Below are 26,004 nucleotides of genomic sequence, written 5' to 3' on the forward strand. Positions count from 1 at the left end.
GTCTGCATTTCATTAAAGCGGAATCTCTTGCTGGACGCTGTGTGCTGTCTACTGATTCTCCAAGCTCGTTCATCCCATCTCCTCTAATCTGGTCTTGCACATTAACTCTGGTGGGCCCGTTGCACCCACAGTCCTTTTAAACATTAGACTAAAGATGGTTGAACCATGGGGAATGGGAGCCCAGTCACTTAACGCCATAGCAATTTCAGCAAGTGTGTATTTTCTGCCACAGGATGATGCTCTCTCATCTACAGTACAGACCAAAAGTTTGGACACACCTTCTCATTGAAAGATTTTTCTGTATTTTCAGGACTATGAAAATTGTACATTCACACTGAAGGCATCAAAACTATGAATTAACATACGTGGAATTATATACTTAACAAAAAAGTGTGAAACAACTGAAAATATGTCTTACAGTTAGGTCCATATATATTTGGACACAGACAGCATTTTTCTAATTTTGGTTATAGACATTACCACAATGAATTTTAAACAAAGCAATTCAGATGCAGTTGAAGTTCTGACTTTCAGCTTTCATTTGAGGGTATCCACATTAAAATTGGATGAAGGGTTTAGGAGTTTCAGCTCCTTAACATGTGCCACCCTGTTTTTAAAGGGACCAAAAGTAATTGGACAGATTAAATAATTTTAAATAAAATGTTCATTTCTAGTACTTGGTTGAAAACCCTTTGTTGGCAATGACTGCCTGAAGTCTTGAACTCATGAACATCACCAGGCGCTGTGTTTCCTCCTTTTTGATGCTCTGCCAGGCCTTCACTGCGGTGGTTTTCAATTGCTGTTTGTTTGTAGGCCTTTCTGTCTGAAGTTTAGTCTTTAACAAGTGAAATGCAGGCTCAATTGGGTTGAGATCAGGTGACTGACTTGGCCATTCAAGAATATTCCACTTCTTTGCTTTAATAGACTCCTGGGTTGCTTTGGCTTTATGTTTTGGGTCATTGTCCATCTGTAGTATGAAACGACGACCAATCAGTTTGGCTGCATTTGGCTGGATCTGAGCACACAGTATGGCTCTGAATACCTCAGAATTCATTCGGCTGCTTCTGTCCTGTGTCACATCATCAATAAACACTAGTGACCCAGTGCCACTGGCAGCCATGCATGCCCAAGCCATCACACTGCTTCCGCCGTGTTTTACAGATGATGTGGTATGCTTTGGATCATGAGCTGGACCACGCCTTCGCCATACTTTTCTCTTTCCATCATTCTGGTAGAGGTTGATCTTGGTTTCATCTGTCCAAAGAATGTTCTTCCAGAACTGTGCTGGCTTTTTCAGATGTTTTTTAGCAAAGTCCAGTCTAGCCTTTTTATTCTTGATGCTTATGATTGGCTTGCACTGTGCAGTGAACCCTCTGTATTTACTTTCATGCAGTCTTCTCTTTATGGTAGATTTGGATATTGATACGCCGACCTCCTGGAGAGTGTTGGTCACTTGGTTGGCTGTTGTGAAGGGGTTTCTCTTCACCATGGAGACGATTCTGCGATCATCCACCACTGTTGTCTTCCGTGGACGCCCAGGTCTTTTTGCATTGATGAGTTCACCAGTGCTCTTTCTTTCTCAGGATCTACCAAACTGTAGATTTTGCCACTCCTAGTATTGTAGCAATTTTTTGGATGGGTTTTTTCTGTTTTCGCAGCTTAAGGATGGCTTGTTTCACCTGCATGGAGAGCTCCTTTGACCGTGCAGTGCCCCAGAGTCCTGGTCGTTGCAGTACTGTTGCTCCGCCACTATGGGGGGCTATGGTACGTCTGATGGCACTGAAGGGATTCATCTGACCAGGTATCACATACACCAATACATTTCACAGTCGGGCCTCCAGGGGGAGCTAAGGGTTCTATTCATTAGGCCACTCCTCACACTTTGGTAAAACTGGGGGTCAGGCAGGAAGTTAGATGAGAAAGCTGACTGGGTTGGAACCAGGCAACACCTTGTGGCAGAGGGTGTTGCAGGGGAAGATTCGGTAGGGTCCCTGTCAGGGGTGGGATCCTGACAGAGGCCTGGCAACGAGAGAGAACGTTACGGGACCGTGCCTGCACGACATTGCGGCGGTGCCCCAAGAAAGGACAAGAAGCGAGATTTATTGTGCTGAGTGAGAAACGAGATCAAACTAAGAAGGAGAAATACCAGTGGGAGTCGTGCTGTTAGACCGAGGCAACATCCTACTGAGGCGCAATTTACCGGTGGCCGGAACGCCGAGGAAGTATAGAACTCCAGGCCATACTTCAAACCTACGGCAGGACAGTCAGTTACAGGCGGGCTGTCTCACCTACATCACCTAAGCAGACATAGGGGGCACACTAGGAGAGGGGCGACTCTAGGGTCCCGGAAGAGCTCCGAGCCTACCCTGTTATGATCCTAGTGGCAAGGATCGCAAATCTGACTAGCTAAGAAACTGAACCGACGACTAGCTCTGGGGAAGTGGTAACTGGATTGACCGCAACCTGACCCTATCCGCACACAACTATAGGTAGCCGTGGAACGTTACCTGGAAATCCTAGACGTCTCGTCACGGCCTGAGAAACTGACTATTCCTAGAGAGAAAGTAAGTCCTCACTTGCCTCAGAGAAATGACCCCAAAGATATAGAAAAGCCCCCCACAAATATTAACGGTGAGTTAAGGGGAAAGCACATACGCAGAGATGAAATAGATTTAGCAAATGAGGCCCACTAACACTAGATAGCAGAAAATAGGAAGGGAACTGTGCGGTCAACAAAAAACCCTATTCAAAATATCCACGCAGAGATTGCTCGAGCCCCCGCACCAACTAACGGTGCGGGGGAAGCAACTCCGTACCCCAGAGCTTACCAGCAGCAAGAAATTACATATTCGCAAGCTGGACTAAACTCATCATAAACAGAAATCATATTGCAGACAGATGAGCAAAAAATAATCAAACAGAACTTAGCTTCTCAAGAAGAGACAGAAAACGAAGATAGTCCGAAGTAATCAGAATAGCACTGAATACATTGACAGCCGGCAACAAGTGGAGGTGAAGCAGAGCTAAATAGGAACCTCCCTAGTGAATAACGAGGCAGCTGATCCAGCCACAGACCCGCAAGATAACAAACAAAGCCACCAGGGGGAGCCCAAAAATAAAACTCACACAATACTACCTGTGACCACAAGAGGGAGCCCGAAAACAGAGTTCACAGCACTACCCGTCATACGGGTGCGTCCTAACCAGAACATCAGGAAGGGACGGAGGAGAAGAACATCATCCGATCGAGTTGTGAGGGAACACGAGAAACAGACACAACAGTTGTGGGGACTATCCCGTAAGCACAGCAGGGGAGGACCGCAACACACAAGCACTAGCAGGTACACACTGATTTCCACCTGCAAAGGGAATTCTGGAGGTGCCATCGGACCGGCCGGACTTGCGCAGCCTGGTTAACCGTATTCCGGATTGAGGACTTTGAGACCTTCAGTAAAGAGGTAAAGAGACTGCACCCCTGTGTCCTCATTATTTACTGCGACCGGCACTTCACTGCAGCACAGCACCACTACCCGGTTATACTCTTCATTGGACGCCCCTCAGCAGGGTCACGGACCGGGTCTAGCCACCGTGACAACCCCAGAGCAGAGACTCAGAGGCCCGGTACCGGGTACCCCTCGGCCCTGCGGTGGTGGGGGCACTACAAACTTGGCATCACGAACAGGATCTACTTAAGCCTGAAGAATCAGGTCATGTGTGCCTTGGAACTGTGATTTACTGTGCTTGGACTGTACTTTATTGCAAGAACTGTGTGTTGACACTTGCCGCCAGAAACTCCCGCCAAAACCGCCGCCATTGCCGCGCCAAGGGAAGCGCAGAGGGAGAAGAAGGGCGTGCCATGGGAGGAGACTACCAAAGCGGCGCCAAGAGTAGCGACCGCCCCCTCCGACTCCTGCTGCGAGATGACGACCTGCCCAGCAGTGGAGGAGAACTGCCCCCTGATTTGCAACGGCGGGAACGAGGTGAAGAGGGAGCTCGACCCCGGAGAAATGGCGGAGCCAGGTGCATGCACTGCCACCGAATGTCGGACAGCGATGATGATCAGCAAGTGCCCGAGCGACAGCGAAGTGGTCCCGGCTTGCCCTCACCCACCCGAGGCGGACCCGCGGTCACCGCAGCGGAAGGATCTGAACTCCTTGGAGCCGCCGACAGAGGAGCTGAGTCTACCTATCCCGACCTCGGAACCAGCGGAGGAGGAGTCATGGAGAGCGGAGCCGCATCCGGAGGCCGCCGAGGAGAAGCCGCGGTCCGGGCTGCAGCCGATTCCAGCGTCCTCGTTAATGGAACGGATCGACATCGGTGGAATTACATCAGGCGCAGGTATGGAAGACACCCCTGCTCCCCTGCCCGATCCCGCTCCCGCGACCGCTCCGCATCCCAACAATAACCACCTCTACTCAGTTGAGCGGTTGGTCCTCACCCCCGACATGATGGGGAAGCTGGTGCCTCCACTACCGACCAAGATGGGAGAACCCTTAGACGTGGGCCTAGACGGGGTGATCCTCCGGTGGGACACCCCCTGGATTGAGCCGGATGGGGCTCCGGGGGAAGGCCTCACCCTAGCTGTACTCACTTGGGAGCAGTATAAACAATGTTTAATCCAACATTGGAAAAACCGAGACGAGACGGAACAATCTGATACGCCAAAAATGCAACACAGGAAGCCTGCGCACGGCAAGAGAGACGTGGTAAAGCGGGGAACTGTGCTGGCCTTCCATCCGAAGAGGGGTTGGGGCTCCATACAGGAACCGGGACTACCAACTGACGTCTTCGTTACTAGTTACAACGTGAAAACTCCCTGCTGCAGCCGAGATGGTGACCCATTACAAAGGGGGGATCAGGTGACCTACACCCGCCACCGGAATGCACAAGGATGGTGCGCTCGGAACGTCCGACGATGTGAGCCTGAGGGAGCGTCACCTGTTGCCCCGATCATGACTGACCCGGATTTGACAGATCTTGTTACTATCACCACCGTACGCCTTGTAGCGGCTACTGAACTGGCAAGCAGGATTAGCCTTCAAATCCAGACCCCAGGTGATCTGACGGTACCTGAGAGACCAACCGCTGATACTGCCGCTGCCTCAGCCGGGGACCAGAGACCGCCCCCTGTGCTACCAGAAAATGAGTAAGATTCTACTGCTTCATTCATGTAAATAGTTCATTTAACTGTTTGTTTTCCTGATTTTGCTACTAAAACCCGTTCAGGGTTAACTCTTAAAGGGATCCCTTTGTTGACCCGGGATCCCTATTGCTTTTTGTTTGTTTTTCACTTTTTGCACCAGTTATCAAAAACTGCTGAATCATGAACAATGCATGATACAAACTCCTTGTATATAGTTTGCACCTTCTTAAAGGTGCTCTTTACTGGTTTTACATAAAAGAAGGACTCTTTGCGAAGATACGGTTCTTGGAACCCGCACCGGAGTCCTTGCTGCATACGGACTTGCAGCTTGAGAAGTTGCACGACCTCATAGAGACTTGGTCCCCTCTTAAAGGGGATGTTCACATGCTACGCTTAAAGAGTGGTATTGCCTTGAGACAGTTAGATGGCAATAATGTCTCAGAAAGAAAAAGTGATAATGTTGAAATGTAAAAGTTAAATGTAACTACAGTTAGGTCCATATATATTTGGACAGAGACAACATTTTTCTCATTTTGGTTATAGACATTACCACAATGAATTTTAAACAAAACAATTCAGATGCAGTTGAAGTTCAGACTTTCAGCTTTCATTTGAGGGTATCCACATTAAAATTGGATGAAGGGTTTAGGAGTTTCAGCTCCTTAACATGTGCCACCCTGTTTTTAAAGGGACCAAAAGTAATTGGACAGATTCAATAATTTTAAATAAAATGTTCATTTCTAGTACTTGGTTGAAAACCCTTTGTTGGCAATGACTGCCTGAAGTCTTGAACTCATGAACATCACCAGGCGCTGTGTTTCCTCCTTTTTGATGCTCTGCCAGGCCTTCACTGCGGTGGTTTTCAGTTGCTGTTTGTTTGTGGGCCTTTCTGTCTGAAGTTTAGTCTTTAACAAGTGAAATGCATGCTCAATTGGGTTGAGATCAGGTGACTGACTTGGCCATTCAAGAATATTCCACTTCTTTGCTTTAATAGACTCCTGGGTTGCTTTGGCTTCATGTTTTGGGTGATTGTCCATCTGTAGTATGAAACGACAACCAATCAGTTTGGCTGCATTTGGCTGGATCTGAGCACACATTATCTCTCTGAATACCTTAGAATTCATTCGGCTGCTTCTGTCCTGTGTCACATCATCAATAAACACTAGTGACCCAGTGCCACTGGCAGCCATGCATGCCCAAGCCATCACACTGCCTCCGCCATGTTTTACAGATGATGTGGTATGCTTTGGATCATGACTGAGCTGTACCAAGCCTTCGCCATACTTTTCTCTTTCCATCATTCTGGTAGAGGTTGATCTTGGTTTCATCTGTCCAAAGAATGTTCTTCCTGAACTGTGCTGGCTTTTTTAGATGTTTTTTAGCAAAGTCCAGTCTAGCCTTTTTATTCTTGACACTTATGAGTGGCTTGCACCGTGCAGTGAACCCTCTGTATTTACTTTCATGCAGTCTTCTCTTTATGATAGATTTGGATATTGATACGCCGACTTCCGGGAGAGTGTTGGTCACTTGGTTGGCTGTTGTGAAGGGGTTTCTCTTCACCATGGAGATTATTCTGCGATCACCCACCACTGTTGTCTTCCGTGGGCGCCCAGGTCTTTTTGCATTGATGAGATCACCAGTGCTTTCTTTCCTTCTCAGGATGTACCAAACTGTACATTTTGCCACTCCTAATATTGTAGCAATTTCTCGGATGGGTTTTTTCTCTGTTTTCACAGCTTAAGAATGGCTTGTTTCACCTTCATGGCGAGCACTTTTGACCGCATGTTTACTTCATAGGAAAACCTTCCAAATGCAAGCACCACACCTCAAATCAACTCCAGGCCTTTTATCTGCTTAGTTGAGAATGACATAATGAAGAGATTGCCCACACCTGTCCATGAAATAGCCTTGGAGACAATTATCCAATTACTGTTGGATAATTTAAAAAACAGGGTGGCACAGGTTAACGAGCTGAAACTCCTAAACTCTTCATCCAATTTTAATATGGATACCCTCAAATGAAAGCTAAAAGTCTGAACTTCAACTGCATCTGAATTGTTTTGTTTAAAATTAAATTGTGGTAATGTCTATAACCAAAATGAGAAAATTGTTGTCTCTGTCCAAATATATATGGACCTAACTGTAACTAGTTAATTGTCAGAATGGTTAATAATGTGTTAGAGAATGAGGACAGAAAGTGAACCCGTACGGGGTTAGTTAGTGAGTAGTGTTGAGCGATACCGTCCGATACTTGAAAGTATCGGTATCGGAAAGTATCGGCCGATACCGGCAAAGTATCGGATCTAATCCGATACCGATACCCGATACCAATACGAGTCAATGGGACTCAAGTATCGGACGGTATCCCTGATGGTTCCCATGGTCTGAAGGAGAGGAAACTCTCCTTCAGGCCCTGGGATCCATATTAATGTGTAAAATAAAGAATTAAAATAAAAAATATTGCTATACTCACCTCTCCGACGCAGCCTGGACCTCACCGAGGGAACCGGCAGCGTTCTTTGCTTAAAATGCGCGCGTTTACTGCCTTCCGTGACGTCACGGCTTGTGATTGGTCGCGTGCCGCCCATGTGGCCGCGACGCGACCAATCACAGCAAGCTGTGACGTAATTTTCAGGTCCTGAATGCCTAATTCTAGGCATTCAGGATTTTAAAATTACGTTACGGCTTGTGATTGGTCGCGTCGCGGTCACATGGGCGACGCGACCAATCACAAGCCGTGATGTCACGGGAGGCAGGAAACGCGCGCATTTTAAAATTACGTCACGGCTTGTGATTGGTTGCGTGCCGCCCATGTGACCGCGACGCGACCAATCACAGCAAGCCGTGACGTAATTTTCAGGTCCTGAATGCAGAATTAGGCATTCAGGACCTGAAATTACGTCACGGCTTGCTGTGATTGGTCGCGTCGCGGTCACATGGGCGGCACGCAACCAATCACAAGCCGTGACGTAATTTTAAAATGCGCGCGTTTCCTGCCTCCCGTGACGTCACGGCTTGTGATTGGTCGCGTCGCCCATGTGACCGCTCTAGAGGCTCTACAGAGGACAAATTCCAGACCCAGGCTGTGGCTCTGAAGGCTCGTTTTGAGGCACGGGGCTATAGCCGTAGATGCATCAGGCGTGGCTATGATAGAGCCAGGGGGACTCCACGTAGGGATCTTCTTTATAACACAGGCCACAGAGCCCATGCCGGGTCGGGGGATACCAGAATAAGATTTATAACAACTTATAACCATGAATGGAATAGTATCAGGGAGATCCTGACCCGGCATTGGCCTATTTTGGGCACTGAATCCTCCCTGGGCCCAGCCCTGGGCAATTTTCCTTCGATGACAGCAAGGAGGTCCCCGAATCTCAATAATATGCTTGTCCGGAGCCACTATGCCCCTCCAGCCTCTAACCCCTTTGGTTCGAGGGGCCCTATGCTTGGTTGCTTCCAGTGTGGTCATTGTATGGCCTGTGCCAATATTGCCAGATCCACTACTTTTGTATCATCTGACGGCACTAGGACATACTCCATCAGATACCATATATCATGCAGTACGAAAAATGTCGTATACTACGCGACGTGTAGTTGCCCCCTTATTTATGTAGGTTTAACATCAAGAGAGCTCCGTATACGCACCAGGGAGCATGTACGTGACATCCAGGCAGCTAGGAGTGTGGTTGATGCCTCGCTCCTGAAGCCGATACCGCGTCATTTTAAAATGCATCACAATTGCGACGCGGGGCTGCTTCGGGTCCGGGGCATCGACTGCGTCCATCTGGGTATCCGTGGAGGCAACTACAAGAGGGTTTTGGCACAGCGTGAAGCTGGCTGGATTGTCAGACTAAATACGGTTGCACCTAGCGGTCTAAACGAATCGCTTAGTTTTGTTCCATTCCTGTAAAGTCTTTAGTTGTACGCTTGGTATTGGTATATATCAGGATAATTGTTAAACATAGTCCCCCTCCCTATTTTCCGTCTTTTTCCCCCCTCCCATAGGAACAGGCTCCCTTAGTCGGATCCTGGGTTCATTGTTTTTAATTTTTCTTTTTTATTTTCTGTTACTAATTTGATATTTTTTTATATATCTTTTCTTTTACAGTTTCCTCTTTAATTTTGGTGTACCGAGACCTTTCTATACATTTTTTTGTATACTCTTTTCTCTTCACGGTGGATTTGGCACTAACGATCAGATGGACCGAATGAATATACCCTATCATATCATCATCCAGCTACTGCCCTTCCTGTACATCGTTTATACTTCACTTATGGTTTCATATGATTGTTTGATTATTGTTCATTTATTTACATTTGGGGCTATATGCTGTAAACCCTGGGATCGTCATTTCTGTATATAGGTGCCGTTATTCCCCCGAGTCAGGGGTATGTTTTTCTGTTTTATATTGTTACTGTTTCTTCATTGGCGGCAGTGCGCCTGCGCCGGTCCGTCTTGCTTGTACCTGCCCCGGGGCGGCGTCTCTCTTGTCTCCCACGTGGGACCGGGGCTTCCCCCGCTCCTGCGCGGTGACACTGGACGCCGCGCTGAGTGTCAGGACCTGCGGGCTGATCCGCGCATGCGCCGCGTGTGCCGCTTTTCATTGGCCGCCCTGCGGCATGTGAGACGTCACATGCTCTGGGTCTGGCCCATATTAAGGTCCTTTCTGGCCTCGGTATGCATCCCCTTGATAAAGCTGTTAATACTTCTAAAGCGAAACGTACGTCGGGGGTCGTTTTCATCCCTGTTCCTGCCTGGTGTCCTGAGTGCCCACCCTACAAGCGGTAAGCACACTCTGCATTGGTTACTGGTTAGTAAATAATTGCTGCTCTATCACAGTTTATATGTAGTGTGCTCTGCAGTTACACATAACGTTATCTGCCTTGCAGATTTATGTACTATTTGGGCATCGTTCATCCAGGTGGGACCCTGTTCTTATACTCCGTTCTTATGCATTTTGTATCACATCGTATATGTCTTAGATAATTTTAACACTTGTGTATTTTTACGCTTTGGCAGATGTAATAAAATTTGATACCTATTATACTCCTTGGTTCTCTTTGTTTCAGTATTAGCATGGAGTGGGTGGCCTCCTTTGTAGGCCTGGGGTCTTTTTTTCACTATTAAGTGTCAAATTGTCCCTTATTTGAAATATGTGCTCTAGTTCAGTTTGTTTAATTGAGAATGACATAGCGAAGGGATTGCCAACACCTGTCCATGAAATAGCCTTGGAGTCAATTGTCCAATTACTTTTGGTCCCTTTAAAAACAGGGTGGCACATGTTAAGGAGCTGAAACTCCTAAACCCTTCATCCAATTTTACTGTGGATACCCTCAAATGAAAGCTGGAAGTCTGAACTTCAACTGCATCTGAATTGTTTTGTTTAAAATTAATTGTGGTAATGTCTATAACCAAAATTAGAAAAATGTTGTCTCTGTCCAAATATATATGGACCTAACTGTATATTCTAGGTTCTTCAAAGTAGCCACCTTTTGCTTTGATGACTGCTTTGCACACTCTTGGCATTCTCTTGATGAGCTTCAAGAGGCAGTCACCGGAAATGGTCTTCCAACAATCTTGAAGGAGTTCCCAGAGATGCTTAGCACTTGTTGGCCCTTTTGCCTTCACTCTGCAGTCCAGCTCACCCCAAACCATCTCGATTGGGTTCAGGTCTGGTGACTGTGGAGGCCAGGTCATCTAGCGTAGCACCCCATCACTCTCCTTCTTGGTCAAATAGCCCTTACACAGCCTGGAGGTGTGTTTGGGGTCATTGTCCTGTTGAAAAATAAATGATGGTCCAGGTAAACGCCAACCGGATGGAATAGCATGCCACTGCAAGATGCTGTGGTAGCCATGCTGGTTCAGTATGCCTTCAGTTTTGAATAAATCCCCAACAGTGTCACCAGCAAAGCACCCCCACACCATCACACCTCCTCCTCCATGCTTCACGGTGGGTACCAGGCATGTAGAGTCCATCCGTTCACCTTTTTTGCATCGCACAAAGACACGGTGGTTGGAGCCAAAGATCTCAAATATGGACTCATCAGACCAAAGCACAGATTTCCACTGGTCTAATGTCCATTCCTTGTGTTCTTTAGCCCAAACAAGTCTCTTCTGCTTGTTGCCTGTCCTTAGCAGTGGTTTCCTAGCAGCTATTTTACCATGAAGGCCTTCTGCACAGTCTCCTCTTAACAGTTGGTGTAGAGATGTGTCTGCTGCTAGAACTCTGTGTGGCATTGACCTGGTCTCTAATCTGAGCTGCTGTTAACCTGCGATTTCTGAGGCTGGTGACTCGGATAAAATTATCCTCAGAAGCAGAGGTGACTCTTGGTCTTCCTTTCCTGGTGCAGTCCTCATGTAAGCCAGTTTCTTTGTAGCGCTTGATGGTTTTTGCAACTGCACTTGGGGACACTTTCAAAGTTTGCCCAATTTTTCGAATTGACTGACCTTCATTTCTTAAAGTAATGATGGCCACTTGTTTTTCTTTACTTAGCTGCTTTTTCCTTGCCATAATACAAATTCTAACAGTCCATTCAGTAGGACTATCAGCTGTGTATCCACCAGACTTCTGCACAACACAACTGATGGTCCCAACCCCATTTATAAGGCAAGAAATCCCACTTATTAAACCTGACAAGGCACACCTGTGAAGTGAAAACCATTTCCGGGGACTACCTCTTGAAGCTCATCAAGAGAATGCCAAGACTGCAAAGCAGTCATCAAAGCAAAAGTTGGCTACTTTGAAGAACCTAGAATATAAGACATAATTTCAGTTGTTTCACACTTTTCTGTTACGTATATAATTCCACATGTGTTAATTCATAGTTTTTATGCCTTCAGTGTGAATTTACAATTTTCATAGTCCTGAAAATACAGAAAAATCTTTAAATGAGAAGGTGTGTCCAAACTTTTGGTCTGTACTGTATCTGTGAAGATTCTCCTCCAACATGAGAGCTAAAAAATGGAATTGTAGTGTATGACACAATTTTCTCTAAATGTTATCCTTCCTCTTTATAGGCATAATTCACTGGTATAAATAGGTACAGTTGAAACCAGAAGTTTACATACACTATATAAAAAGAAACATATGCATGCTTTTCTCAATATCTGACAAGAAATCATAATAAACATTTCCCACTTCAGGTCAGTTAGGATTACAATAATTATTAATATTTGATAAATGCCCGAAAATGAGAGAGGCAGAATGTTTTAAGGCATTTTTATTACTTATTACAAAGTCAAAATTGACATACATTTCATTAGTATTTGGTACTATTGCCCTTAAACTGAATGACTTGGGTCAAACGTTTGGGATATCCTTCCACAAGCTTCTCACAATAGTTGGTCGGAATTTGGGCCCATTCCTCGTGACAACACTGGTGTAACTGATCCAGGTTTGTAGGTTGTCTTGCTCGCACTTGCCTTTTCAGCTTTGCCCATAAATTTTCAATAGGATTGAGATCAGGGCTTTGTGATGGCCACTCCAAAACATTGACTTTGTTATCCTTAAAGGGAACCTGTCAGCAGATTATGCCGCTATAAAGGTACCTTCACACTAAACGATATCGCTAGTGGAGCGCCCCCACACCGCCGCAGGGCCTAGGGGTACCCGGAGCCGGGCCTCTGGGTCTCAGTCCTGGGGTTGTCACGGTGGCTGGACCCGGTCCGTGGCCCTGTCCGTCAGTGGGGGACGTCCGGTGCAATAAGTGATGATGATGGTGCAGTAACGGTGGTGTAGCGGTGCAGTTGTGGGGTGCAGGTCGCGGTAAATAACAAGGACACCAGGTTGCAGTCTCTTTACCTCTTTACTGGAGATCTCTCAGTCCGCAGTCCAGAATACGGTTCACCAGGCTGCGCAAGTCCGGCCGGTCCGATGGCACTTCCAGAGTTCTCCTCACAGGTGGAAATCAGTGCCCTCCTTCTTAGCGCTATGTGTTGTAGTCCTTCCCTGCTGTGCTCACGGAAAGTACCCCACAACTGTTGTGTCTGTTTCTTAAGTTCCCTCACAACTCGATTCACTGATGTTCTTCTCGTATTCCATCCCTCCCTGTTATTCAGGTTGGAACGGCACCCGTTTGTCAGGTAGGCCTGGAGTTCTTCCGGGACCCTAGAGACGCCCCTCTCCCGCAATTGCCCCCCAAGACTTCATAGGTGATATGTGGTAGACAGCCCGCCTTAAACTGACTGTCCTGCCGCTGTTTGGAGTATGGCTTGAAGCTGTATGCTATTCCACTCCCTCGGCGTTCCGGCCACCGGTAATGCGCCTCAGTAGGATGTTGCTCCGGTCCTACAGCATGACCCCTACTGGTATTCTCCTTTTTGCTTGATCTCGTTTCTCACTCAGCACAATCTATCTCGCTTCTAGTCCTTTCTTGGGCACCGCCGCTATGCTGAGCAGGCACGGTCCCGTTACGTTCTTTCCAATGCCAAGCCTCTGTCAGGATCCCACCCCTGACAGAGACCCTACTGTCTCTTCCTCCACAACACCCTCTGCCACAAGGTGTTGCTTCGTTCAATCCAGTCAGCTTTCTTTTCTAACTTCCTGCCTGACCCCCAGTTTACCCACTATGGTGGGGAGTGGCCTAATGAATAGCACCCTTAGCTCCCCCCGGAGGCCCTGCTGTGAAACATATTGGTGTCTGTGATACCTGGTCAGATGAACTCCTTCAGTGTCATCGAACGCACCATGGCTCCCCATAGTGGCGGATCCACAGTACTGCAACGACCAGAACTCTGGGGCGCTGCACTCCCCCCTGGTTAAACACAGTACTCCGGGACTGGGAAGAAAACAACAATACAGGTTAGCAAAAAGACATACAATTTTGTTGAGTGCAAAACAATAAGCATACTTGAACAAGCTTCCCTTTATGGGAGGTGAGGACACTTTAACGTTACAAACATAATTAAATATCATAGCAACAGGCTACAATTAACTCTCATTACCCAACCGGGTATTCTACTAGGTGCAAACATTATTGACCAATAATTTAACTTTGCCTTCAAGGATATACACTCTTAATCCGCTAAAGACCTTCCTATAATCACATTATAAGGTATTTTAACTTTGCATTCTCCTACTTTGAACCTGCAGGACCGCCTGTCCTAACGGTACCAGACCTACTGCCTCTCCTTTCTATTACAGGACCGCCCCGTTCAGCCAGGGCCTACTGCCTTTCGCTACTATACATGGTATAGACATAACATTCCTTTCAATTAGAGAACATTGAGCCAGCTCTATTTGGCTCCTATTAGGACTCACTTTCTAACCCCTACGGGTTCACTCTCTGTCCTTAGTAACGAACGAACTTTCTATGGGGACTCAGGGTTTACCTTCTATCCTCACCTTCATTACTACTTTCTTTACTTTCAACTAAGCAGAACTCTAAATCTACCCCTACGGGCTTTCTGCATCTTTCCTTTTAAAGAACATTATCTAGATTTCACACTTTAAACAAATTAAACACACATAACTTTTCTTCATGCAAAACAGTTACATTTCTTTCCAGAGCATCATCATCAGTATTTCTTCACATTTAACTAGTTAAAACACATACAACTTTTCTCGTTCAAACATTATCATTGCATTACTGTTCTAAAACAGTATCTTCTCATAAGTGCGCTGTTGGACATCCCCTTTAAAAGAGAATCAAGTCTTTCTGAGGTAGCTCGTCTTCTCAGCCTACCAGTCTTTGCTCAGCAAAGGTTCCAGAACGGTATCTTTGCAAAGAGTCTTTAAATAAAACCAGTAGGAAGCGCCTTTAATAAGGTGCAAACTATTTACAAGAAAGTTTGGATCATGCACTGTTCATGATTTCTCAGTTTGTAAAACTTGTGCAAAACTGTAGAAAGACAAACAATAAGGATCCCGGGTCAACTAAGGGATCCATAAAGAGTTAACCCTGGACGGGTTTAGCAGCAAACAGTACTCAAACAGTTAACTAGAAAACTATTTACATTCTTGAAGCATTCAATAAAATCTTACTGGGGTTCTGCAGAAGGCGACCTCTTTCCTGGCCTTACCAGGCCAACAGATCGCACCGGTGAGCCAGGACGCCGTTCCGGTCCCAGTAATGATAAAATCCCTCGCCGGGAGGTCCTCCTTGTCGGCAGGTGCACCCGTCCCTCCGGGGCGCGGCGAGGCTGAGCTTCTCGTGATTCCGCGGGGCCGGGTCCCGCTGCCTTCCCAACGGGATCATCCCCTTCTGGTGTTCCAGCAGCCTGGAGGGCAATGCATCGTTGGACACCTCGGGCGAACCAGCCCGTCTCGCCAGTGTCCCTCCTCCACCTCGTGTAGGTGACGGCATCTCCCGGCTCCAGGTCACGATCGAGCCTCCCGCTGCAAGGCTCCACCTCCTCCCGATCCACGCGGACCTGCAGCGGTTCTCCAATTTCCTGAATCACCCCTCTTCCATACCGGGGGTTAAAGGCCACCACTACACCCCAGTGTGAGGACGGAATCTCCGGAACACTGACCAGATCAAGTTGCTCTGCAGGCTGGGGCCGGCTCCGCCATGCTGTCATCAGACGCCGTAAATGCTCGGCGTCCGGCATGATCTCTAGATCCGGTGTTGATAGCGTGCTCCCAGCCGCGGCCAGTTGGGAGGGAACAGGAGACACTGGAGTCAGACGGATCTCCGTGGGCTGACCTAGCCGGGTGAGCACTCGGGCATCGGCCTTCAGCCGGCGGGCCAGCTGTCGGGCCTCGGCTGCGGCCACACCCTCTTCGGACAGCGGCAAAGGGGGTCGACCCATCGGCGGCCCTGTGAGGGTCAGACCCCGCAGTGTTGGCGTCTCTGGGGCTATTTCAGGCTGTGCAGCTTCAGACCGAACCGGGTCAGCTCCGCATGGTGCTCCGGGTGTCGCCATCTTTATTTGTCCTCCAATGTCCTCTTTTCGCGGTCTCTTTCGTGGGCGGCCCCGTCCCCATGGCCTCCACCCTCCAACCAGGATCAGGAGGCGGACCTCGGCTGTTGACGGGCACGTCCTCAGGGCACAGAAATACTTAGACTGGGCGGCCATTGCTGTTCGCGCTCTCCAGCTTGCCTACGCCCACTTCACGCCCCTCTTCTTCTCCTGCGCTCTCCTCAGCGCTGCAATGGCGGTGGATTTTGGCGGCAACTGGCGCAGCACACAGTCTTTGCAATAAAGTACAGTTCAAGCACAACAAATCACAGTTCCAAGGCACACATGACCTGATTCTTCAGGCTTAAGTAGATCCTGTTCGTGACGCCAAGTTGGAGCGCCCCCACACCGCCGCAGGGCCTAGGGGTACCCAGAGCCGGGCCTCTGGGTCTCAGTCCTGGGGTTGTCACAGTGGCTGGACCCGGTCCGTGGCCCTGTCCGTCAGTGGGGGACGTCCGGTGCAATAAGTGATGATGATGATGCAGTAACGGTGGTGTAGCGGTGCAGTTGTGGGGTGCAGGTCGCGGTAAATAACAAGGACACCAGGTTGCAGTCTCTTTACCTCTTTACTGGAGATCTCTCAGTCCGCAGTCCAGAATACGGTTCACCAGGCTGCGCAAGTCCGGTCGGTCCGATGGCACTTCCAGAGTTCTCCTCACAGGTGGAAATCAGTGCCCTCCTTCTTAGCGCTATGTGTTGTAGTCCTTCCCTGCTGTGCTCACGGAAAGTACCCCACAACTGTTGTGTCTGTTTCTTAAGTTCCCTCACAACTCGATTCACTGATGTTCTTCTCGTATTCCATCCCTCCCTGTTATTCAGGTTGGAACGGCACCCGTTTGTCAGGTAGGCCTGGAGTTCTTCCGGGACCCTAGAGACGCCCCTCTCCCGCAATTGCCCCCCAAGACTTCATAGGTGATATGTGGTAGACAGCCCGCCTTAAACTGACTGTCCTGCCGCTGTTTGGAGTATGGCTTGAAGCTGTATGCTATTCCACTCCCTCGGCGTTCCGGCCACCGGTAATGCGCCTCAGTAGGATGTTGCTCCGGTCCTACAGCATGACCCCTACTGGTATTCTCCTTTTTGCTTGATCTCGTTTCTCACTCAGCACAATCTATCTCGCTTCTAGTCCTTTCTTAGGCACCGCCGCTATGCTGAGCAGGCACGGTCCCGTTACGTTCTTTCCAATGCCAAGCCTCTGTCAGGATCCCACCCCTGACAGAGACCCTACTGTCTCTTCCTCCACAACACCCTCTGCCATAAGGTGTTGCTTCGTTCAATCCAGTCAGCTTTCTTTTCTAACTTCCTGCCTGACCCCCAGTTTACCCACTATGGTGGGGAGTGGCCTAATGAATAGCACCCTTAGCTCCCCCCGGAGGCCCTGCTGTGAAACATATTGGTGTCTGTGATACCTGGTCAGATGAACTCCTTCAGTGCCATCGAACGCACCATGGCTCCCCATAGTGGCGGATCCACAGTACTGCAACGACCAGAACTCTGGGGCGCTGCACTAGCGATCCGTGACGTTGCAGCGTCCTGGCTAGCGATATCGTTGTGTTTGACAGGCAGCAGCAATCAGGATCCCGCTGTGATGTCGTTGGTCGGTGAAGAAAGGCCAGAACTTTATTTCGTCGCTGGATCTCCCGCTGACATCGCTGAATCGGTGTGTGTGACACCGATCCAGCGATGTCTTCACTGATAACCAGGGTAAACATCGGGTTACTAAGCGCAGGGCCGCGCTTAGTAACCCGATGTTTACCCTGGTTACCAGCGTAAACGTAAAAAAACCCCCCACATACTCACATTTCGGTGCCTGGCGTCCGCTTCCCTGCACTCCTCCTGCATCCTGTGTAAGTGCCGGCCGTAAAGCAGAGCGGTGACGTCACCGCTCTGCTCTGTGGGAGATGCCGGAGATGTTCGGCGCTGACACAGGATGCAGGAGGAGTGCAGGGAAGCGGATGCCGGGCACCGGAATGTGAGTATGTGTTTTTTTTTTTTTACATTTACGCTGGTAACCAGGGTAAACATCGGGTTACTAAGCGCGGCCCTGCGCTCAGTAACCCAATGTTTACCCTGGTTACCAGGGGACTTCGGCATCGTTGGTCGCTGGAGAGCCGTCTGTGTGACAGGTCTCCAGCGACCACACAACGACTAAACAGCGACGCTGCAGCGATCGGCATCGTTGTCTGTATCGCTGCAGCGTCGCTTAGTGTGAAGGTACCTTAAGATGTGGCCAGCGACTTTCAGGGCTTATCTACAGCATTCTATAAGATAAAGAAGCTTTATCACAATCATCCTTACCCCACAAAGCGAGATCTTGCAGGGAGCCCCAGACCGAGGAAGACTGACAGTCATCTTGTGTTTCTTCCATTTCTAATAATTGTGCCAACAGTTGTTGCTTTCTCACCAAGCTGCTCGCTTATTGTTCTGTAGCCCATCCCAGCCTTGTGCAGGCCTACAATTTTGTCCCTGGTGTCCTTAGACAGCTCTTTGGTTTGGCCATGGTGGAGAGATTGGTGTGTGATTGATTTACTGATTTACAATTTAGTGCACATATTGTTTTACTCTCCCTCCTTAATAGCATATATGTTTTGTCAATATAAAGAGGGAAATAACCAATTGCCAGATACCTCTGGATGCTACTTCACCCCTTTAGGAACAATGGATCGGGCATGCTAAAATTAAAGATGCCCAATCCTTCTTTCTCTGGCATCTGGTGTTGGTTGAGAGTTAAGAAACGCCTATACACAAGGGTTTTTTTTAACTTTTCTTGTTATCCGTGAGAAAGCTGTTTTTCAATATGAACCCCCACAAGACATGACTGAGCAATTTACTGGAATGGAGCTCATGGAGTAAATGTGGACACAGAATTGCCTCCATTATGGAATGAATGGCTCTGTCGGGGTTGTCATTGTAATACAGTTTTTCAGGGATTCTAACGAAAATCCTGTTTGGCATACAGCACTGTATAAATGTGTACATAGCCTGAAAGTCCGTTTACACTGACCCACCAGCTGCACAATATGACCACAGATTGGTAACTTTTACCAGTCGGCTGTTGTGTAAGTGCCTATTTATATACAGTAGGCAGACCAAAGTAAATGATGCCCCTTGAGTGATCTAGATTGCTCGGCGTGTATAGACTACAAACTGTTCTCGGCAGATCGAGTCCTGTTTATTGCTGAGAACAATGATCTGAGGTGTTGCACAAAAGATCAATTCACCCGATGAACGATGGTTTTTCTTCTTTCATTGGGTGATCGGCAGGGTGCTTACACTACAAGATAATCGTAAAGCGAGCGTTTTTAACTAGGCTCGCTCATGATTATCCTGCAATGTAAATGTCCCTTTATGTGTATGAACAATTTATCAGGAACCCTTGAGTGTTTAATGTAATGACATGGATTAGTTTTACTTAATCTGTTCTGTTCCATCACCTAGATAATTGAAAACCACTATGCAAGAGTACTGGAGGTGCCGATAGTAGAACTCACAGACAGAAGTGGAAATGAGACAGATGAACCTGCAGTCCACCCATCTGTTACCATGTACTGGTCGCTCTCGGTATCAGTTTTCTCTCTTGGCGGATTGGTGTCTTCCTTTTTTGTTGGATGGTTTGCAGACAAATTTGGAAGGTAAGCAGCATTCATACCTGTGCACCATTAGACCTAATATTGGAGAAGAGAACAAAATTTAGTTTTTCCATTATTGGTAATTTTTAAGGTTGCACTGTACTAGACGTTTTTGGGGTTCTTCCTTTTTAAACAACTCTGTGTGATCAGAGTAACATCTAATATCAGCCTAAATTATTTTTTTAAATAATGCAGTTACCATAAAAGCAAAATGTCTTTGGTGGCTGTAGTTCTGATACATGCGACATATGGGTACTAGAAGTTACCTATGAACTCTGGACAAAACATAACTTTTTGTGTCCCACTTTGAGAGTTAAGTTTCATCTCCTATGGGAAAAGCACAGATAATACCATTCATTAGAGTTGAGCGACTTTTGCTTTTTTAGGATCGAGTCGGGTTTCACGAAACCCGACTTTGCCAAAAGTTGGGGATTTATGAAAATGACCGATCCGTTTCGCTCAACCCTACCTTTCATCATGAAGAATATTGGTTCCAACAACAAGATTATTCCATTCTGTGAAAGTAATGAGAACTTTCACATGAGAGATTTCTGTACAGGCATTTGAGTGTATATTGGTAAAAAGTCACACACATTAAGGACGGGCTTTGTAGAACCAGTTATGTAAGAATCTGCTTGTTGTTCTGTACTATGAACTATGCTCAATACAATAAAAGTATGATTATACAGCTCATTTGTGGCGTACAGGACAAAGTGTGTGTCCAGATTCACATTTGGCTCAAAATTTGACTCCTAATATGATGAAGTATGTTGCGATCAATAAGGAGAGATTCTGTGTAAAGATATTATTGTCATGCTAAAGACCCTGTGTAGGTCATGCTATCTAACCATATATATCCTCCTTCAAGGGAATCTGCCAGGAGGTTCTTGCTACATAGTCTGAAAGCAGCAAAACGTAGGGGCTACTTGCTGCAGTTTCAATAAAATCAGTGTTTTACCAGCAGTAAATTACCACTAAAGGACTAGTTGTCATGTGCCCTGTAGGGTTGAGCGAAACGGGTCGATCATTTTCAAAAGTCGCCGACTTTTGGCTAAGTCGGCGTCTCATGAAACCCGATCCGACCCCTGTGCTTGTCGGCCATGCGGTACGCGACTTTCGCGCCAAAGTCGCGTTTCAATGACGCGAAAAGCGCCATTTCTCAGCCAATGAAGGTGAACGCAGAGTGTGGGCAGCGTGATGACATAGATCCTGGTCCCCACCATCTTAGAGAAGGGCATTGCAGTGATTGGCTTGCTGTCTGCGGCGTCACAGGGGCTATAAAGGGGCGTTCCCGCCGACCGCCATCTTACTGCTGCTGATCTGAGCTTAGGGAGAGGTTGCTGCCGCTTCGTCAGAAGCAGGGAGAGCGTTAGGCAGGGTCCACTAACCACCAAACCGCTTGTGCTGCAGCGATTTCCACTGTCCAACACCACCTTCGGTGTGCAGGGACTGTGGAAGCTATTTTTTTTTTTTTTCCCCTCAGCGCTGTAGCTCATTGGGCTGCCCTAGAAGGCTCCGTGATAGCTGTATTGCTGTGTGTACGCCACTGTGGAAACCAACTGCTTTTTTCAAAGCACATATCCTCTTGTTCCTTCCTTTCTGCACAGCTATCTTTTTTGTTTGTCCACACTTTTTATTTAATTTGTGCATCAGTCCACTCCTATTGCTGCCTGCCATACCTGGCTTAGATTACTGTAGGGAGATAGTAATTGTAGGACAGTCCCTGTTTTTTTTTTGTTTTTTTTGTGGGAGATTAAGATTGGCATTTCTGCTACAGTGCCATCCCTGTGTGTGCCATCTCTCACTGAGTGGGCCATAGAAAGCCTATTTATTTTTTCCGTGATTTGTGTTCTAAATTCTACCTCAACACAAAAACACTACATCAATCAGTGGGAGAAAAATATTGGCCTCAGTCAGGGCTTGTGTGCCACTGCTGTGTGTGCTATCTCTCATTCAGTGGGCTATAGAAAGCCTATTTATTTATTTATTTTTTTTAATATTATTTGGTTTCTAAAGACTCCCTGAAAAAAAAAAAATACCTAAAAAAACAGTGGGAGAGTAATATTGCCCTTTCAGCTTGTGTGCCAGTCTTGACTCCTGGGTGTGCCACCTCTCTCTCTCATTCAGTGGGCCATAGAAAGGCTATTTTTTTTTTTGGTTTTTTTAATATTATTTGGTTTCTAAAGTCTCCCTGAAAAAAAAAAAAAAAACATAAAAAAACAGTGGGAGAGTAATATTGCCCTTTCAGCTTGTGTGCCAGTCTTGACTCCTGGGTGTGCCACCTCTCTCCCTCTCATTCAGTGGGCCATAGAAAGCCTATTTATTTTTTTTTTTAAATATTATTGGGTTTCTAAAGTCTCCCTTAAAAAACAAAAAATACATAAAAAAACAGTGGGAGAGTAATATTGCCCTTTCAGCTTGTGTGCCAGTCTTGACTCCTGGGTGTGCCACCTCTCTCTCATTCAGTGGGCCATAAAAAAGCATTTTTTTTTTTTCCCTTGATTTGTGTTCTAAAATCTACCTCAACACAAAAACACTACATCAATCAGTGGGAGAAAAATATTGGCCTCAGTCAGGGCTTGTGTGCCACTGCTGTGTGTGCTATCTCTCATTCAGTGGGCTATAGAAAGACTATTTATTTATTTATTTATTTTCTTATTATTTGGTTTCTAAAGTCTCCCTGAAAAAAAAAAAAAAAAACATAAAAAAACAGTGGGAGAGTAATATTGCCCTTTCAGCTTGTGTGCCAGTCTTGACTCCTGGGTGTGCCACCTCTCTCCCTCTCATTCAGTGGGCCATAGAAAGCCTATTTATTTTTATTTTTTAAATATTATTGGGTTTCTAAAGTCTCCCTTAAAAAACAAAAAATACATAAAAAAACAGTGGGAGAGTAATATTGCCTTTCAGCTTGTGTGCCAGTCTTGACTCCTGGGTGTGCCACCTCTCTCTCTCATTCAGTGGGCCATAGAAAGGCTATTTTTTTTTTTGGTTTTTTTAATATTATTTGGTTTCTAAAGTCTCCCTGAAAAAAAAAAAAAAACATAAAAAAACAGTGGGAGAGTAATATTGCCCTTTCAGCTTGTGTGCCAGTCTTGACTCCTGGGTGTGCCACCTCTCTCCCTCTCATTCAGTGGGCCATAGAAAGCCTATTTATTTTTTTTTTAAAATATTATTGGGTTTCTAAAGTCTCCCTTAAAAAAAAAAAAAACATAAAAAAACAGTGGGAGAGTAATATTGCCCTTTCAGCTTGTGTGCCAGTCTTGACTCCTGGGTGTGCCACCTCTCTCCCTCTCATTCAGTGGGCCATAGAAAGCCTATTTATTTATTTTTTTTAATATTATTGGGTTTCTAAAGTCTCCCTTAAAAAACAAAAAATACATAAAAAAACAGTGGGAGAGTAATATTGCCCTTTCAGCTTGTGTGCCAGTCTTGACTCCTGGGTGTGCCACCTCTCTCTCATTCAGTGGGCCATAGAAAGCATTTTTTTTTTTTTCCTTGATTTGTGTTCTAAAATCTACCTCAACACAAAAACACTACATCAATCAGTGGGAGAAAAATATTGGCCTCAGTCAGGGCTTGTGTGCCACTGCTGTGTGTGCTATCTCTCATTCAGTGGGCTATAGAAAGACTATTTATTTATTTATTTATTTTCTTATTATTTGGTTTCTAAAGTCTCCCTGAAAAAAAAAAAAAAAAACATAAAAAAACAGTGGGAGAGTAATATTGCCCTTTCAGCTTGTGTGCCAGTCTTGACTCCTGGGTGTGCCACCTCTCTCCCTCTCATTCAGTGGGCCATAGAAAGCCTATTTATTTATTTTTTTTAAATATTATTGGGTTTCTAAAGTCTCCCTTAAAAAACAAAAAATACATAAAAAAACAGTGGGAGAGTAATATTGCCCTTTCAGCTTGTGTGCCAGTCTTGACTCCTGGGTGTGCCACCTCTCTCTCTCATTCAGTGGGCCATAGAAAGGCTATTTTTTTTTTTGGTTTTTTTAATATTATTTGGTTTCTAAAGTCTCCCTGAAAAAAAAAAAACACATAAAAAAACAGTGGGAGAGTAATATTGCCCTTTCAGCTTGTGTGCCAGTCTTGACTCCTGGGTGTGCCACCTCTCTCCCTCTCATTCAGTGGGCCATAGAAAGCCTATTTATTTTTTTTTTAAATATTATTGGGTTTCTAAAGTCTCCCTTAAAAAAAAAAAAAACATAAAAAAACAGTGGGAGAGTAATATTGCCCTTTCAGCTTGTGTGCCAGTCTTGACTCCTGGGTGTGCCACCTCTCTCCCTCTCATTCAGTGGGCCATAGAAAGCCTATTTATTTTTTTTTTTAAATATTATTGGGTTTCTAAAGTCTCCCTTAAAAAACAAAAAATACATAAAAAAACAGTGGGAGAGTAATATTGCCCTTTCAGCTTGTGTGCCAGTCTTGACTCCTGGGTGTGCCACCTCTCTCTCATTCAGTGGGCCATAGAAAGCATTTTTTTTTTTTTTTCCTTGATTTGTGTTCTAAAATCTACCTCAACACAAAAACACTACATCAATCAGTGGGAGAAAAATATTGGCCTCAGTCAGGGCTTGTGTGCCACTGCTGTGTGTGCTATCTCTCATTCAGTGGGCTATAGAAAGCCTATTTATTTATTTATTTTTTTTCTTATTATTTGGTTTCTAAAGTCTCCCTGAAAAAAAAAAAAAAAAACATAAAAAAACCGTGGGAGAGTAATATTGCCCTTTCAGCTTGTGTGCCAGTCTTGACTCCTGGGTGTGCCACCTCTCTCTCTCATTCAGTGGGCCATAGAAAGGCTATTTTTTTTTTTGGTTTTTTTAATATTATTTGGTTTCTAAAGTCTCCCTGAAATAAAAAAAAAACTTAAAAAAACAGTGGGAGAGTAATATTGCCCTTTCAGCTTGTGCGCCAGTCTTGACTCCTGGGTGTGCCACCTCTCTCTCTCTAATTGTGGGCCATAGAAAGCCTTTTTTTTTTTTTTTTTTTTAATATTACTTGGTTTCTAAAGTCTCCCTGAGGAAAAAAAAAAAATAAATTAGGTGGGAGATTAATATTGACATTAGTGCTTGAGTGACAGTCCTGCGTGTGTGTCATCTCTGTGATTTTGTGCCACAGAAAACAGAGTGTGTACCATTGTGCCTGATTTTCCTTGTGGTCTCACCAACCTGTTAAGGGATATTGAAATCATACTGAAGTTATAGCTCACCGTGTAAGTTGTTTGACAGCAACAAATAAAGTTACTTTGGTTAAGATTTTAAAACAATGAGGAAGTCTGGTGCAAGAGGTCGTCGTGGGCGTTCATTGTCAGCTGGTAATGATGGTAGTGGTAGTGGAGCATCAGGTGGTCGTGGGGATAAAAATATTCCACCTAAGTCTGGAGCTGTGGAGCCAGTTTCGTCGTCAGGCTACACAAGGCCTCGAACGCTCTCTTTTCTGGGAGTAGGAAAACCGCTTTTAAAGGCGGAGCAGCAACAGCAAGTTTTGGCTTACATTGCAGACTCAGCCTCTAGCTCTTTTGCCTCCTCTTCCGAAACTGGTAAATGTAAAAGCAGCGCGTCGCTTGTGGATGTTCACGGTCAGGGACAAGTCGCTTCCTTGTCCTCCTCAGCAAAAACTACAACAAGAGAGAAGGATGCAGCAGGCGACACAACGGGTTACTCCATGGAGCTCTTTACACATACCGTCCCTGGCTTACAAAGTGAAACACTTAACAGGCCATGCCCATTACAAGTATATTCTGACATGGAGTGCACTGATGCACAGCCACAGCCAGAGTACTATGCTGCTCCTTTGACTCAGACCACCACATTGCCCTCTCAGGGTACAGATCCACAATCAGACCCTGATGAGACTATGTTGCCCCGCCACGAACGCTATACCACCGACCGACACAGTGACACAGACGAAGTTGCACACGAGCTCGAAGAGGAGGTAATAGATGACCCAGTTATTGACCCCGATTGGCAGCCATTGGGGGAACAGGGTGCAGGCGGCAGTAGTTCAGAAGCGGAGGTGGAGGAGGGGCCGCAGCAGGCATCAACATCGCAACAGGTTCCATCTGCCGGGCCCGTATCTGGCCCAAAACGCGTGTCAAAGCCAAAACCTGTTGGAGCACAGCGTTGCCATCCGGTTAAAGCTCAGTCTGCAATCCCTGAAAAGGGATCCGAGTCTAGGAAGAGTGCAGTCTGGCATTTTTTTAAACAACATCCAACTGATCAGCGCAAAGTCATCTGTCAAAAATGTTCAACTAGCTTAAGCAGAGGTCAGAATCTGAAAAGTCTAAATACTAGTTGCATGCATAGACACTTAACCACCATGCATTTTCA

At 46.2% G+C, this 26,004-nt stretch overlaps 1 protein-coding gene across 1 annotated transcript in view; it reads left to right on the forward strand.

Moving 5' to 3' along the window:
- SLC2A2 (solute carrier family 2 member 2) overlaps positions 1-26,004 on the forward strand; it is a 117,921-nt gene that overhangs the window by 36,645 nt on the left and 55,272 nt on the right. The window contains exon 3 of the mRNA XM_077290543.1: positions 19,485-19,678. Coding sequence (XP_077146658.1) covers positions 19,485-19,678 — 194 coding nt within the window. The remainder of the gene's footprint in view (positions 1-19,484; positions 19,679-26,004) is intronic.

The sequence above is a fragment of the Ranitomeya variabilis genome, chromosome 2 (assembly GCF_051348905.1).
Source record: "Ranitomeya variabilis isolate aRanVar5 chromosome 2, aRanVar5.hap1, whole genome shotgun sequence".
NCBI lineage: Eukaryota > Metazoa > Chordata > Amphibia > Anura > Dendrobatidae > Ranitomeya > Ranitomeya variabilis.